At 39.8% G+C, this 17,398-nt stretch overlaps 2 protein-coding genes across 3 annotated transcripts in view; one reads left to right on the top strand and one right to left on the bottom strand.

Annotated features, from left to right (window-relative positions):
• LOC105287641 overlaps positions 1-7,554 on the top strand; it is a 37,450-nt gene extending 29,896 nt beyond the window's left edge. The window contains exons 6-16 of one of the 2 annotated variants that reach the window (XM_011353301.3): positions 40-194; positions 370-539; positions 657-706; positions 933-1,064; positions 1,539-1,580; positions 1,778-1,971; positions 4,152-4,377; positions 5,166-5,295; positions 5,426-5,733; positions 5,934-6,132; positions 6,270-7,554. In XM_011353301.3, the coding sequence (XP_011351603.1) occupies positions 40-194; positions 370-539; positions 657-706; positions 933-1,064; positions 1,539-1,580; positions 1,778-1,971; positions 4,152-4,377; positions 5,166-5,295; positions 5,426-5,733; positions 5,934-6,132; positions 6,270-6,434 (1,771 nt within the window). In that variant the 3' untranslated portion in view covers positions 6,435-7,554. Of the gene's footprint in view, positions 1-39; positions 195-369; positions 540-656; positions 707-932; positions 1,065-1,538; positions 1,581-1,777; positions 1,972-2,959; positions 3,186-4,151; positions 4,378-5,165; positions 5,296-5,425; positions 5,734-5,933; positions 6,133-6,269 lie in introns of both variants that reach the window. The other variant, XM_011353302.3, reaches the window with a different exon arrangement.
• Positions 7,555-7,644: 90 nt separating this feature from the next.
• On the bottom strand, positions 7,645-16,986 carry LOC113561933. Its single transcript, XM_026969594.1, has 21 exons — positions 16,897-16,986; positions 16,357-16,492; positions 14,553-14,632; positions 14,327-14,463; positions 13,833-14,047; positions 13,668-13,774; positions 13,434-13,552; positions 13,137-13,275; positions 12,129-12,403; positions 11,745-12,046; positions 11,441-11,600; positions 10,762-10,969; positions 10,497-10,692; positions 9,939-10,145; positions 9,209-9,461; positions 9,030-9,150; positions 8,725-8,908; positions 8,567-8,651; positions 8,377-8,473; positions 7,957-8,238; positions 7,645-7,826 (listed from the first exon to the last, which is right to left on the bottom strand). The coding sequence occupies exons 1-21, from the start codon at positions 16,984-16,986 to the stop codon at positions 7,671-7,673; spliced, it is 3,549 nt and encodes a 1,182-aa protein (XP_026825395.1). The 3' UTR covers positions 7,645-7,670.
• Positions 16,987-17,398: the final 412 nt, after the last annotated feature.

Genomic DNA, 17,398 nt, shown 5'->3' with positions numbered 1-17,398 from the left:
TTTTAATTTTCCGTTAACAATGTTTTCTTCACTCTTTAGAACGCCCGTTCCGACTTCCGAATCACCAAGACTCGCTAAAACTCTGGCCTCGACTGTAACACCAGTCCTGTCCAAGGCTTATTACAGCGATCCTGATCAAAGTTATCCGTACTATACGATCTACGACGACGATGTATCTATCTACAAAGACGACGGTAGGCAATTCTTGCGACAAGTTGTGATATATTCGTGCGCGATTTTTCAAGTGCTGCAACTGCGTTTCAAGACCGACTTCGTCGGACAAAACTTGCAGAAAATCGAGAAATACATTTTTTAAAACGAAACAGAATTTCCCGGTAATTCCCAATGATCTTGTATTGCTGTACATAGATTACAATCAATATACCGTGAACCATACGGTGCCGGTGCAGCAGCCGAACGTGAAAATCAGCGAAGTGAATACGAAGCAATATCAGAAGCCGAAGAAGGTTGCCGTGAATGAGGCGGACAAGTATAATCTCAATCAGGACGTGCAAGACTACGATATCTACGAAAATCAAGTATGCAGACATGTTTCACGTAACAAGAACTGAACAAGTCCATTAAGATCGTTACATCGTTAGTGGATAACATTTCGTGGGCGCACGTAAAAATGATCCCCCGCTTTTTCATTCCAGGCTCAACTGAATAAGAACAAGTTCCGCATATCTGACGGCCAGCAATTTAGGTAAGAAAATTGTTTCCATTATTAATTGACCTCCTTGCGGCGATTAGCCTGACTCGATTAAACCTGAATGGCCCTAATGGTTAATTCCTTACTACCGCTGAACCGCGATATCGAGAAAGTTTCTCGCAATCCTCGAAAAAACTATACGAACCATTTTTAATTATAACAATCAAGCTTCAAACATCCATTTTCAATTTTCTCTTGCTTTAATCTCTTACCTACGCAGGACGAACGTGCTCACCCATCCAGTGGTCCACGTGACAACGCCAAACGTCATCGTCGATACCTTTATTCCTTTGACTACGAGCACGCAGACTCCCAGCACGACCAGCAGGCCTTACACCGTCAACGCACCGAGGTAATGTAAAAATACAATTTAATCGGAGCGCCTACACTGTCTTCTGTCTTTCTCTCTTCTCATCTTCTGCCATTCTCACTTGAACCAAATTGTTTCGTCGTGGAGCATCTCCGTCAGCGGTTCTTCGTGTCTGAAATCATTCTTGGATTGTTCCGTACGAGGTTTTCGACGCTGAATACGATCTCGAGAGGATTAAGCTCTCGGGATTATGCAGACACGCTCGTAAATGACGAACGACTCGCGTTCGGTTGTCACGATCGATTCGCGCGTGGTGCAAGACACGAAAAGGACGGCCCTGTACCGATTTCCGTCGGCCGAGACCCGATTTCGCTCCCCAGCTCGGCAACACGAAGTCCCCTCGCCCGCTTATGCGCTTTCTCCGCCACGCAGTAAACGAACTCATTTTCCTCATTCACGCCGCCGGAAATCGTCAGATCCTATCTTACGCTCGAATTTTGCCTCTGCTTCTTCCAGCCGAGGTCGGCCGCAGCAGATCCATCGGGGCACGGCACCGCCGTAAGTTCATTGTCGATTCACTTTCTTCAACGACGTGTGATTTAATGACACAGCGACTCGCAGATCTGTTCTCGCATTCGCACGTCGAGAAACGTTTCTCGACGTACAAACGCGAGAAATTTTGTTATTTTGTTATTTATATATATGTAATCGAGATTAATTTTTCTCCGTTATGCTGATCCAACCGATGCTTCCAGACGATCCCGACCCACCCTAAAGCCGTCCACCGAGATCGTTTCAAAGGCCCAAGAGTTTATTGACATCTACAGATATCCTCCGTCGAGACCGTACCCAATCTACCCGACTCCTCAGGTAGACAAACCGGCGGCGAAATGCCGCAAGGACGTCTGCTTGATTCCGGACTGCAACTGTGGTGGTATCGATATCCCAGGTAAGTTAGCGACGTAACGATAATCTGATTTTTGAAGAAATTAATTAATTTTACGAATTTTACGTCGGTTGACTTTGATCCGAATTTAATTTCTTCTGCTTTTCATTTTCGAGAACGAGATGTTTAATTTGAAGTTCCGGTGCTAATGAGGAGTACTAATTCAGCGATTTACTGTCTTAATGAATGATTTGTAGTAAGTGACTGTTAAAATTTCACCGACGCTGATCTCTGAGACGTTTTCGAAAGGATCAGACCAATTACTTCTCGATTACCTAAGTAGACCGGAAATGACGTTCGGCGAGCTAGAAAACGTAAGATGGGGAACTTTGCGTTTCGCGTGCCGGAAGCTTGGACGCTCGCCAGCTGAATGTAAATAAGGAAGTAAAACACTCGCGTCCCGGGAAGCAGATCTCGTTTGAAAGTCTCGCCGAATTCTGTCTGCCGCCGATCAATCGGGAATCAATAATGGGGTGAGATAGAATCAATAATAGAAGGCGCGATCGCGCCCATTTGTTCGATGTTTCGCCGTACGAAAAAGTGGCCGAATGGGTGACGCAAGTGGTCGCGCGCCACGAATGTTAAGTTTGACGAACGGTTTTTAGACTTAGACAGCCTCGTCGTGACTTTCTCCGATTCTCTAACGTTACATACGTAGCGACCGTAACACGGCACGCTCGAAAGTGAAACAGATCCACGTCTGATACGTTCGTGATACTCGCAGCTCGCGGCGCAGCTCGTCGCGTGCGTTGCCCTTCGAAATTGAAAGCAATTTGCATCCAACTACTCGGAAGGCACTCGACCGAATATTTGATCAACGTCACGTCGAATTATCCTACTCATCTACGCGGAACATCGCAGAATTTCGGTTTTGCCACGCGGACGGAGGAAACATAGTCCCCCGAAAATTTGTCGTGAAAAGTCGTGCCTGGTCCACAATTGATCTATAAAACTCTTCCAACTTCCAATGCTGGAACTGTGACGTGTACAGGTGGTATTCCGACCGAGCAAACGCCGCAGATCGTTCTGCTCACTTTTGACGACGCCGTAAACGACCTTAATAAAGACCTGTACAGCGATCTGTTCGAAAACGGCCGTAAGAATCCGAATGGCTGCCCGATCTCGGCGACGTTTTACGTCTCCCACGAGTGGACAGACTATAGCCAAGTGCAAAATCTCTATGCGGACGGCCACGAAATGGCGTCTCACACAGTCTCGTAAGTGGTTCGTGTCACGGAAGCAAGCGCAATATCACATTAACGCCGGGGATTGTCGCATATCATCGCGCTATTTTAACCAGAGTGGAGGAGCGAAGCTCGCATCGAACGTCATCATCTGTTGGCTGCGTGTTTGTACGTTCCACGTCTGATTTCTACTGTCGCCTGTCGCCCACTCGACCGCCTTCCTGAAGAACGTCTCGCGTGGACGTTAAATCGGGAAAGCAGACGCACCTTCGCGAGGAATTGTCTAATTGGATGCACTTGTCGATTGTCTCCTTAAATTTGCGTTAAAACAAATTTGTATTTCTCTTTAAATTTTTATTTCTGCGATACTTAGATCAGATTTAATTAGTTTCATAATTAATTAATTTAATTTAATTTCAATTAATTTAATTAATTTCGGCACTTCCGTCGATTATAAATTGCTCGCAGACCACGCCTGTGCTACTTTTGCCTGCTACTTTGAAAAATGATAAAATCGTACCTTCTGATGACACCATGCAATTAGAGAATTCCCCGTGAGAACGATGAAAATTACCGTACGCACCCGGTGAAACCACGCGCGTATTTCCATCAAATAAGAGATCGGCGATCCACTCGGACAAGGGATCGCGGAGTCTGATAGTAACACATCGGAGAACCGCGGTTTCACCAGGTGCATACAACACCTGTGTCGTATACTAATGACGCGTGGTACTAACTCTTCTTTCTCTCTCTCTCTCTCTCTTTCTCTCTTTCTCTCATTCCCATCACGCGCCACCGTAACTGGTACATGCTCACACACACGTATATAAAAAAAACATTCGCAAAAAAACTGTCACACATACTCATCCGCAAAAAAAATGCAATTCTACACACTTCCACGTACATCTGGACACGATCTCTAACGCGCCTCCCGACTCTTCCGTGTTCTCCACTTCCCGTTCGCTTCCACCGTCCACTCGGAATCCCGAAACGAAACAGGTGACTACCTGCCGGAGGAAATACCGCAAATCGTTCTCCTGACCTTCGACGACTCGGTGAACGATCTGAACAAGGGTCTCTACGCCGACTTGTTCGAGAAGGGACGAAAGAACCCCAACGGCTGTCCCATCTCGGCCACCTTCTACGTGTCCCACGAGTGGACCGACTACAGCCAGGTCCAAAATCTCTATGCCTCGGGCCACGAGATTGCCTCCCACACGGTCTCGTAAGTAAACTCGAATCGAGTTGGACGGACGCGAAGGTCGTCGTGTAGCACAGCATGATTCTTATCGCCGTTTCTATTAAAAGAATCTTACAGCTCCGACGACGATATTAATCCTGACGTATGTTCTTGGTGACGTCTAGAAAATTAGCAGCTAACTACTTACCGATGCCTCCGGATTTGTTCATTTCTAATTGTAATGCACAACGCGCCTCTCAGGAATGACGTTTGTTCAGTCACTCGTATCATTGACGCACTAACACCGCTCGCATAGGTGCAAATTTCAAAGTTGCTAAGCGATTATCACCTTTCTTCATACATGCCGTTTGGTGTTGTAACTAACGCTAGCTTTGTTCCGCTGATGAAGCAATTAACAAGTTGTACAAGAGTTGTTTGGATCAATAGACGAACAGCTCTCGCTTGTCGCGTAATGTCGAATAACACTAAGGTGACGACACGTTCGGAAAGTTTTTGTCTTGAAACTCAATTTCCGCTAAAATACCTTTATTTCATCGTGCCGAATTTAAATTCTTGCGATAAATTCTGTAATTGCGCGATACAACAAGCATGATCTTTCCACTCTTACGAAATCGCTGGCATCTTTTCTCGATTGGTGTCGATCCTCTATAAAGCGTTTTACAAAAGCAAACGAGACCAGTGCTATAATCGTTCTTATGTAATAAAAAGAAAAGAAAAGTATTTCCGACGTGTCGTGAACCACCTTAGCTTTGGCATGAGAATTGATTCTTCATAACTCGAATGATCGACACGACAATAAATCCTCGTAACAGGCACAGTTTCGGCGAACAGTTTTCGGCGCGAAAGTGGGCGCGAGAAGTTGCTGGGCAGCGTGAAATTCTGGCGGCTTACGGAGGCGTCAAGCTGGAGGACGTCAGAGGAATGAGGGCTCCCTTCTTATCGGTAATGAATTCTTTTTATTTATCATGAAAGACGTATCGCACGAGAGATATGAAAAGACTTTCCATAAAGAAAACTTTTGTCGTTAATATGTGTGAAATCAGATATTATTATAAATCTGATGGTTTTCCAGGTCGGCGGAAACAACATGTTCAAGATGCTCTGGGACACAAACTTCACGTACGATTCCTCCATGCCTATCTATGAGAACCGGCCGCCTAGCTGGCCTTACACGCTGGATTATAAGCTCTTCCACGACTGTATGATACCGCCTTGTCCCACGAGATCGTATCCAGGATTGTGGGAAGTTCCTATGGTAATGTGGCAAGATCTCAATGGCGGTAGGTGCTCCATGGGAGACGCCTGCAGCAACCCACCGACTCCGGACGGCGTATACAAGATGCTCATTAAGAACTTTGAGAGGCATTACACGACTAACAGGTTGGTAATGTATTTCACGCTTGTAAATAACGATCATTAGATCGAAATTGAAAGATCGCGAGACTGATACGTCCAACATTAGCATACTGATTTTTCTGCATAATTACGCTGTTATTGGAGTCAAAACATTGGAAACATTCCATCCAAGATTTCGATAATGCGGATCGAGCAAGAGATTTAATTGCCTTCTCACGGAACAGGGCGCCTTTCGGTCTGTTCTACCACGCCGCATGGTTCACTCAGCCCCATCATAAGGAGGGCTTCATATCGTTCCTCGATACGATCGTCGGGATGGACGACGTGTGGGTAATCACCAACTGGCAAGCCATACAGTGGATAAGGAATCCGACTCCTCTCGCGCTTCTCCACACTTTCGAACCCTTTGGATGCCATTATCCGGTGAGACTTGTCGCGTCTGTCTCTAACTTTCAATCTATCGCTCATTTTCCTGATCTTTATAATTACGGCTTGCGTAACTACTGTAATTATACCGCAAACAAATTATGAATCTTTTATACGATAATCATTATTTGCAGGACCGACCCAAGAAGTGCAATAACTCAAAGGTCTGCAATCTCTGGCACAAGAGCGGCGTGAGGTATATGAAGACCTGTCAAGCATGCCCGGACATTTACCCCTGGACAGGCAAAACTGGTATACGTAGCAGTCGCATCGACAACGAGGTCGATGCCCACGAATGAGCCGTACCGAGAGGAGCTACAATCGTTGCGATCGGGAAGAATCCCGTCGAACGATCGGTGGACCCGGGCAACGCGAACGTCTGAAAGACGCGGGAGAGAGGCTCAAACCGCGCGGTGCCAATCACGCGTGCCTTAGAGGTCCCTTCATCTCAGCATCTAAAAGATATTTCACTCTTTCGGATGTTTCTTAGAGATATGTACGTTAGATATCTAAAGAACGTCCGAGACCAGCAGACGTGCTTTAGCTGCCTTTTAGACGTATCCTAGACATCTTTCGGACTTTCGCGTCGCCTGGGAGCGCGGTAGGCGCGAGGGGGGACACTCTACTGTTCGGGCAAGTAATTTCAAGTATTATACGCGCGTGTCCGAACTGGGCACATTCGGGCCGGGTACGCCGATGCAAGTCTTACGCCGAAACGACGAAATCACGTAGAAATTTACAAGTGGCAATTCACACGTAGGCCACGTCTAAAATCTTTCGCGAGTCAATTTTGTACGGGCGATTGCCAGAAAATCGCCGATGCTGCGAGTCAGGTGACAATACGGATGTGCGTGCGGAACTATCGAATTAAATCGCGAATGAGTCGAATGAAATTGAGAAGATTACCGCGATGTTAGAACGTAAGTGTAAGATTACGCGGAGAATATTTAAAGCGTTTACTTTCTTTCCTTCATCTCTCTTTGAAAGAAAGGAGGTCGATCGAGCGCGCCTTTCCTTCCGTTTCTCTCGTGTTCTCCCCTCATTTTTCTCTTCTATTACTCGTCTCTCTCTTCTCCTTTCTCTCTCTGTCTTTCTCTTTTTCTCTGATTCGCAAACATCCTTGGCGTACTCGGCCAAATTCGGCCAAATAGAGCAATTAATTAGCAATGCGCAGTAAACTAATCGTCGTAAGTGTAAACGTCGGTCGCCGGAGATATTTGTATTTAAGCAAACTCGCGATAATTGCCGCGATCGAGACTCATCATGCGCGGAGGAGGTGACTTTTGTGGAAAAAGGGAAAGAACCGAAGAAATTTCGCCTTGACGAAGAGAGAGAGTATCGTGCGCACGAAGGAATCGTCGTGTCTATCTTTTAGAACGTAAAAGTGTAATACGCCTTTAATAAATAAATATTTCGCTATAACAGTCACTTTCTCTTTCCCAAAATCATCTTTGTATCATGTAATATGAAATATTAAACGTAAATTCTAAATATTAATATTAATCTATTTATACAGGTGCTTTCCGTACGAATTCTTACACGTGTGCATCGGGTGTTGATAAAGAATAAAGAATAGTAGACCAGGTATCGATGTTGAAATTACGGATATATTGCCAGGCCACGATGTCTTCCGATTCAACGTATTCCAACCAGTATTGCGCCATATTATTATAAATCTTCTCTATCCACGTCTGCAAAAGAAAATACGGCAATTATTCATATTCCAAAATGTTAATTAACTTGATTAAAAGCGTCCAATTAATTTAATTTAATTTTGCTAACTAATCGAAAGGTGCTAATCTTCATCGAATTGATTTGTACCCGTTTGTTCTGTATGATCCACGCCGATATCATCTTGTTCCCTTGCGAGCTGGCGAATTTCTGCGCTTTGTGCAAATAAAATCGCGTGCTCGATTTACGGCCGCGAATGACGTACAAGTATGCTACCAACAGGTATAAACGCGGTTTTACGACCGCCGCGTGACTAGAGATACCGTTGAGGCACTTGATCATTTTGCCAGTATTCTGAATCAAGGTGAGCAGCTCGGTAGAGTTCTTCAAATTGACGCAGCGCAACAGTATCAATAAGCAACATTCCAGTCTCTACGAAAGGTACACCGATGTCACTAACTTTGTTAGATTTATTGCTTAGAGCTTATCTGTCGCTCCAAGACCTCTTGATACGTGTATGACTACTAACTAGAATTTACATATTCAGATTACAGAAAATTAACTAATTACCATGCAGCAAGAGAAGATTTGAGCAAAATTATAATAATTTATATCTGTCATGTATTCCTCCATTCTGCATTCCACCGAGTTGATAACAGCGTATCCCCTGTATTATTACAATACTTTTGTAATAAATTATTTGTTATTCTCACGCGTTGAAGAAAAGATCAGTTTCGAACAAGGATCTCGAAACACTCACATTCTAATTTGATACATCCACAGACACGTCATTAAACGGCACAAACTTTGCGGATCGCGCATTACGCAGGATTTCGATCTGTAAGCTGTATTTTTCTGTATTTTTATTCTGCAGTATTCTTAGACTTTAATGCGTCAAAGCTTGCGTCCTTTTTTCACCTATGAATTTCTTGTAGTAAGTATAAGACGAATCATATGATTCCAGTACTATCCCTGCGTCCAGCATGAGTTCTAAAGAAAGAGCGTAATACCACGTTCTGGCTGACAAATCTATGTCGCTGTCTGCTAAGAAGAATAGCTGCTGCATCAGATCGACGGCATCATTAATACGTTTCGTCCACAGCTAATCAATTAATAAATAAATAGAAATAAACGGCGTGCGTAAAACGGAGCCATGATGGCACAAAATGAAAATGAAATGCGTAAAAAATTCAAGGAGCAAGCGAATCAATTTGAAATGTTACCATTATCTCGATTAACGATGGCACGATAATTAGCATCAGCTTATTAAGGTGCAGCGCAACAGATATCTTCAAGACTCTGATACCCATGTCTACCGCTTCCTCCAGTTTGCCTCCTAATGCCCTATTTTCACGCATCAATTAATTTCCCGTATTAATTTTATTAACACATCGAATTATACCTAGTTTGATACATCGTGTGATAGATATTGGCCACCATCACTATTTCCTCGGCATCGTACCAGGTAGTCTTTACTTTTATAATAGCCAGCATCGATCTCTCAACCTCTCGCAGTAACTTCATGTTTTTCGTGCGATACAATACTTGAACAGCTGCGAGATATATCTCGCCCTTTTCCGCAAAATTGTCAGCGCTCGGAAAACCGAGTTTGACACTTCGTATAGCGGCTACCTGCGCTACTTTTAACTTATCTTCTGCCTATAACGCGAAAATTGTGCACTTTGTTGTTAATGTTGTTAATGTTGGCTGTTCTCATGTTGTCTCAAAGAAAGAAAAATACAAAATTTGATTGAACAACTGCATACCACGAAAGCCGTGCAAAGATGACGCAGGCATGACGCCATTTCGAGTTTTTTCATGGCGAGATGCCGAGATATCTTATTGGTTGATTGCTGTGGAGGAGCCAACGGTATGCAATAAAATCTCGATAATATACTGTAACAAATGGCTTTGTTCATTTTTGAAGGAAAGCTTTGTAATCGCACCGCTTCGGTATAACAGTTTTTAGCCTGAGCCTGGTTTCCCAACGCGCTGTGTGCATCCCCTAAAATAAAGGGCGTTTCAGTCGGTCGCCAATCGTGTAGTGGCCCATAAAAAAATCCGCCATGCCGCTGCACAGTTCCCATGGAGTTTCCCATGGAACAAATAATAATGCAGCAATTTTCGCATACGCACATAGAGAAATGCACACAGACCCATTAATATCAGGATGATTCTTTTATTTGTAATATTTTCCTCCAGGTTGCTCTCCTCTTTCTCGGCGGCCTCATTTCTCTTAGTGGCGACCGTAAGCAGTGTAATAGCGTAAAGTGGTTGCGCAGTTTGTATCAGTCCGGCGCTGTACTCCATTACAAAATCGAGTATTTCATTCATCTCCCCTGAGTTGATAATTAGAAAGTTTAGTTATTAAAATGATACCTTACGATAACGTTTTCGCAGAAGATCTCAAGATCTTACCGCTATTCTCGATGTGCTGATGCAACCTCGAGAAGAGATACGATATGATATTGTTGCATTGGCAGTCACGATAATCAATATGACTGAATTCCTCCAGGCAGATCGACGACAAAGGATCCTTCATCATTTCCAGAGCGATACTCGCCGATCGTTTCCGAAACCATGGAAAATCAGCTATGAAGCTCTCTCTAGTCTCCATTCTCGGAACTGTCACAGAAATACGCTTAAAATTTGTTGGAATTCATAATTTCAGTGAATGGAGGATTGTCAACCTTCATCCTCTTCATCATCGAGATACATCGGCAAGAGGGATATCCTGCGCGTGTCGGAAGATTCTGGTCTCCTTGAGGCGATTGCGCTCACAGAAAGTACACTCCGCCTTGCGAGTGACCATTTATCGTTTTGATTCTCGACAATCGAGCGGCGACGAGTCAACGAAACTCTGGCTGATTCTATCGGGCTTTCTTTCTAATAACAATCAGCAAGAGAACTGTTAAAGATTTGCAGGAAATATTATTTATTGTTCGTAGAATTTACCTCCATGAATATCTCTTTGCTGGGAATTTTTAAAAAGTTACGACCACCGCAGGAAATGCATTTACGGGCATCTTGGATGTACAATTTCACTATCCTAGCATGGTGGTCCCGTTTCTCTGCGTCCGATTGCATATCGTATATTACTTTGCGAAACAGATCGACTTTAAACTCCAGCATTTTACAGTGAGCATACTGGACCAAAGATGCGCTAGCATCCTCATCTATTACAAAAAGCACACACGAGCACTCGCAGGTTTCGTCAAAGCGCTATCATTTTTTCGACCAACATTGACGTTAAATATCTTTTACTAAACTTACGTGAGTGATGACAATTGCAAGATAGCAAATGATGCATATCAGAAAACGTCTTTCGCTTTTTGTCGACGCAGAAGATGAGATCCTTGTAGTAAAAATCTCGTCGCTGGAGAGATGCGCATTCCAGTATCCGCATTCGAATCATTTCAGAAATAGCTGCAATTTTGACAAACAATTATAAATACTTTGTAGTACTTTGTACTCGCGTTCCTCGCAAGCCTACCATTGGTCTATCACTGCGGCTGCCCTGAGAGAAGAAAAATCTTAGATTGTCTCACACGAGCATGAATTTGGACCCAGAGCAGCCACAAAATTAATTAGTTTTAAAGGCTGCTCAAATGCTTTCCGTTTTAATTAATTCTACTCACCTTTGTTGGTGTGTGGCAAGATCGCGTTTGGCATCACGTTTTGCAGCACGTATCGCTTAAACACTTTGCCTAACGTTGCAGCGCACGTAATAAGACTTTGCTCATAAGGGTTCATTTTGTGGTAAATCTCAGCCATCATTTCTACAGTGACAAAATCTTCGATTAAGGAATCGTGAAATTCGATTAACGTAATTGTACGAAAACTGTGTATGCTCGAGATTGTACTTTATTTCTCACAGCAAAGTAAAACTGAGAATTTAGAATTAAAAATTTTTCAGGAAAGTTGGCAAGAAAGGTAGCAAAACGTTTTAACGGCATACCTACCTTTTACATCACCTACATTGTAAATGTTAGAATACTCTTTGTTTTCTATGCAAACATTTAAATGTTTTATCTGCTTCCACTGTAAAGGCGGTATTTGCTCTTCTAAAGTCAAATCAACTGGTAATTTCGTTACAAGAGAGATGTATGGAAAAAACAAATCATGTTTTTTTAACTGGCTGAGTTCTATCGTAATAAAATCCAAAGCATTATTCTGAAGAATAGAAGTTAAAAATGTTTCGCAACAGTCTATACGACCATCCTGGCACCTTTGCAGATCCCTGGTAAAAACTCTCATGTTTAAGTTCCTTAAACTTTTTAACACAAAACTATTGTAACTATATATAATAGAGGTAGGTATACATTTTCAATTTTCTAGATATTCCTAGGACATTTAGAAATTGGCACGCGAATACTGGAAGTAGATTTGGCTCCAGACCGTTTAACGTACACTTTGTCAGCCTTTCATCTTTACAGATTTCTACTTCGGCATCTGTTAAATTTTTCAAGGAATTCGGCTTCAGCATCGTCATCACTATGATGACATTTGGATTGTTAAGTGCTGATGACAAAAATTGCCAAGATTTATAATTCATGTACTGAATGTCATCCAGCAAGATGCAAATCTTTGTTTGCAGCTATAAGTAACGAGTGACTACATTATATTAATACTGATAGTCACAACATTTTACTCAAGGTAAGATAAAATACCATTTTCAAGATCGTTTCAAAGATTCTGATAGTTTTCGTATGACGTCGCCAGTCGGAATCCGTAGTATAAATATCGGAAAGAGGAAAATTGACTCTCATCAACGGATTAAGATAGCAAAAATCTTTCACGGCAAGGGCGTCACCCAATTTATCTAGTAATGCCTTTTCACGCTCCTCGACCGTGTCGAAATCCTCGGCATCAAGCAGCTAAAATAAATAGGAACCAGCGTTACTTATATCGAGAGTTATAAATTTTCAAGCTTACAGTATAAATCGCTAGCAATTTCTCTCTGCACAAACGTTCATTCTTTAAGACGTTAAATTAAATAAATTGTGTCATGCCTGCAAGAGAACATGGTATACAACTGCATATGGATTCTCCGTGTATGTCAAATGAAGGGACAGTTTGATCGGTCGTATTTGTCTGTTGCAAACGTTCGTGACGAAAGCGTCCAAAAGCCTCGACTTTCCCGATCTCTCGCTACCCTGAATAATCGACAAATAATCGATGAATAATCGACGAATTTTACAAAGTTTGCGAAGCAATTGTAGTGTTCCGGTAATGGTAATATACGCATATACTAACGTAAGTTAGCATATACTAACGTAATGAGATTAAAAATTACGTTTATACGAATTTAAAAAGAATTTATGTTAAACCTCAATCAATAATCCCGAATAATTCCGATCTGCCACTCCGATATCGTCCAAAATATTGTCGAAGCATTCCAATTCATGCGTTCTACCCAAAATCGGATAACAATAATCCAAAGAAGACGTTTCGACATCTTTCTTTATTCTGTTCAGACACACGAGGGATTTATTTGAAACCGAATAAAATACAATATTAATCTTTGATCATTTACTTGCAAGTTTTTCTAAAATTACTAATAACTAAAAAGTAGAGAGATGTTGAATAAAATAATAACGAAGGAAGAAAGATTCGAGCATGCTCACCGCGAATAGTCAAGATCGTAGATGTGACATTTCTCAAATTGCAGTGATCTCACCCCTCGAGAACGAAATTGGTCTTTGCTCAAACGACTGTGCAGCACAGTATCATGGTCACAGGAAATCTGTCAGTTAAAAATCACATCGCTAAACTTTGTTTTGGATATCTTGGATAAATTCTACACGGATTCTCGCAAAATTCAAACTTGGATATTTCATAATAATCAAGCAGGCGATTACTTTGTTGTAAGAAATATCCATTATCTTTTCAGCTTTGACGATGGGCAATCCGATAACCGCGTAATGCTTTCTAGCGCTGTGTCCGATCACACCACAGTAAGCCATTCCTGAAATTAGAATTGACGCTGCAGGTGAACGTAAGTCGCGAAGAGATTTGAATCATACCTGTTGAGACGCCGACAAACGCACTAATTATTCCGGCAACGTTCTTTACCGCTTGCAGCATATGTATCGCGCAAGTGACCGCATTTTTACAGGTCTCGTTAATTTTAAACTGATCGTCGTTGTCGGATCCGCGTATTCCGAATACGATGCAGAACAAGATATTCTTGTCGTAGAGGCTCAACGCGTTAATGCAACCCGCATATTTCGCAGCTATACTGTAAATGAATATTGATGTACGCAAATAATCATCTGTCCCGATATGACATGATAATATTAATTACAAAAACAAGTAATACTTTAATGATAAAAACAAAATTAAATAATAATATATTATATATATATATTAAATAATAGTAATAATAATAATAGAAGCATAATGAAATCATAAAATGATACATTTTCGATATTCTACCGCTCTGTTTTATATTGTAATTATTTATGAAATAAGAATAGAAGAATACTTGTTTAATACTTGTAATCACGATTCGCGATACCTGTGCAAAAGTATAAAGCAACGATCGGCCAAGAGAATTAATTCGTGGTCTGGACATTTATTGGCGATAACATCGAGGGAGATTGCAGTGATTTGCCTGATCTCCGTTAGAAATTCAAGTGACTGGCTCTTTTCGATCTATGAAAAGTAAAAAATTATTCGATGAAACTAAAATAATAATTAACAGATCCTTTTTTGTCACAGCTGCAAATAATAAAAAATAATACTTGTTGGATTACAGGTTTCATCAAGTAACTTCTTAACTGCACACCAAAGTCTGGATTTATCGCTGCTATTGTGGCAATTGCTAATGGAAACATTCAATAGAATAATTCCTCAATAAAATCAAACTGGCCAAAAAAAGAGCTTACGAGTGACATTTTTAAGAAGCGAAATTGACCATGTGTAAAAATACGATAAGAGAGTATTGTAAAATCTCTCTCTAGAAATATAATATAATAAATTACAGAAGAAAGAAAAATAGTGAGAGAGAACAATAAGAGAAGGATATGTACAAGGAGCAATCACACATTTACTTTACTTGTAGTTATTTCTTCCTGCTTTAAGTACGAATCATTATTTAGCGACATTTCAACGTTCAACGATTCATTGTTAATAGTAGATACTCTACGTGGTCTATACAAGGGCTTGATGGAATTTAACATGAATTTTCTTTCGATCGTTTTGTAATCCGAATTAGGGTACACCTTCGAAGACCTAAATGTTGCATGTGTCGACTTTGCGTTTGACTGATCTAGTATCCTAATTACCTGTGTAAGTTAAAAAGAAGGAAAAATAAGAAATAGAGAGAGATTATTTTCAATTGTATATATATTTCAGATATGTATCAGATATTATACATATATGAGCAGAATACATATCGTGATAATTCGCACACAAAGATAAAAAGTTAATTTTACAGAATTTTATAAATGTCGAGTAGAATAGAGTGAAAAAATATAGACTAGATGTTTTCATCAACTACCTTGATGTTATACAAATCCTTAATAACATATTCATATTGACTTGGAGTGCAATGTTGCCATGCACTCAATGATAATATTAAATCGTTTGTTAGAGAAATTTTTTGAGCACGCTTTAGTTCTTCAATCGGCTGACCGAAAATTACAAAATGTCGAGCTTTGTCATCGCCGATCACTGAAAACGTTACGTCCCCAGCTGAAATACCTATATTTACTGAATTTATAAATAATATAGATTTAACTTGCAATTTTTGCTCGCAATAACTTATAAATAATGTACTTACGTTTTTATGCAAGTAATACAAAAACTTAAGTATAATTAATACAAAAAGCTAATAATAATTAAAAAACCTAATAAATAAATATATATATACATATACATATTTGAATATAAATAATATATGTATAGATATAATATATATACCTATAACTTATCTACTACGTATAAAGATATATGACTTTGTAATATCTTTCTACTTAAATAAAAAATACATTTAAATTAAAACTAAAAAGTATTCGTATAATGAACAATATCATTATAAGAATGTAATTTTTGTGTAATTTTTGAATGTAATTACTTCTAAGTATTTCGTTTTCATTTTTCAGAGCTGCGATACAACTTCGTATACATGTCGCACATGAGATTACTCTTCTCACTGTATCGAACATGAATTCGCCATCACGGGCCTTCCACATCGCTAATAAACCCTTTGCTGCATATCTTTTTTACTTATTATCTGTTTTAAATTAATATGCAAGCTAATATAATATTTTGAACAATATCCTTACTAGAAAATTTTAGTACATCTCCATCACTGCAGTATATTTCACGAACCACAATGTGTACATAACTATTTAATACTGCAGTTAATGTCAAACTTCCGCCATTGTTATTGTTAATATATTTTTTAAACAACGTTGAGAAACCTGTCGTTACATTAATTTTGATGTACAATTTATTGAAAAACATGTTTGTTTGCTTGGGTTTTGCTTCGCAAAGTGTTAGAAGAATCTATGATTACGCAAATATGTAAAGTTTAGGACTGACTTATCTGCAGAAACATTAAAACGGCTTGAAATCTTCGAAAATCTTTCTTCGACAAATCTATTCCGTATAACACCTCATCGGGAACGAAAGTAGCCATATGATGAATCTGCTCATCTGCATTACGCAAATCTAATGCCTAAAATAAATAAAAAATTATTTTATATATAAAACAGAAATTGTATATATATCTTTAAATGACAAGCTAATGCTGAATAATCAAGAAAAAATTAAAAAGAGAATTAAATGAGAGAATACATGGAAGCTGGATTTGAGATATTTTACAATCGTATAAAAAGATAATTTATTATGAACTATTAATATGCAATAAAGATATATATAAAAATATATACATAGACATATAACGTATATCGTGTATTAAAAAGAAAGACATACGTATGTGTTGTCATCGCATTAATACTGAATTTAGAAAATTTTAGATGAAATTTATGTAGTTACTTGTATTGCTGATACATCAATCTAATACAGCATAATCAAAATATATAAAAATACACATTCAAATAAATATTTCGTGCTTCTAACCTGTTTTAACGTCAAACTGTCTCTCTTAAAAATCGGTCCGATTAAATCTGGTATCCAAGCACTTTTCTCGCCTGGTAAATTATGTGCCATAATCGTAAGAGTACTAATGTAACTATTGTTATATTTTCTTCTTGCACAATTGCAAAATATCGGAAATCTAACACGCGTTTACTTTCTGCTTGTCTCTTAATTTATTTTCTGAAACATTGACCGTTAGCTTGTCATTTGAAAATGTATTAAAAACAATGTACATACATAAAGTGTCCAAACGAAAATGATCAAGATATTTATACTTGAAACAAAATTATTTTTGTGAAATGTTAACACTAAACCTACTACGGTCAAATGACCGGTTAAAAATTTTTAATTAAAAATGCTGTTCGGTAAGTTTAAAGTTGTTTAATTGATATTGCACATTTCGCAAAACTGTAAATGCGGAATAACTGTAAGCCTGCAGAGTAAGCGCATTTTATTCGTTAAATAAAATATTAATTACAGCATT

The sequence above is a fragment of the Ooceraea biroi genome, chromosome 5 (genome assembly GCF_003672135.1).
Source record: "Ooceraea biroi isolate clonal line C1 chromosome 5, Obir_v5.4, whole genome shotgun sequence".
Lineage (NCBI taxonomy): Eukaryota > Metazoa > Arthropoda > Insecta > Hymenoptera > Formicidae > Ooceraea > Ooceraea biroi.
This window is presented reverse-complemented; position numbering and strand designations above follow the sequence as displayed.

Coding starts and splice junctions, on each gene's coding strand:
- LOC113561933 (XM_026969594.1), bottom strand. CDS start 16,986: ATGGCACATAATTTACCAGGCGAGAAAAGTGCTTGGATACCAGATTTA. Junction 14,048..14,326: donor TGCTTTATACTTTTGCACAG/GTATCGCGAATC, acceptor ATTCATTTACAG/TATAGCTGCGAAATATGCGG. Junction 9,462..9,938: donor GTGTGCATTTCTCTATGTGC/GTATGCGAAAAT, acceptor CGTTATAGGCAG/AAGATAAGTTAAAAGTAGCG.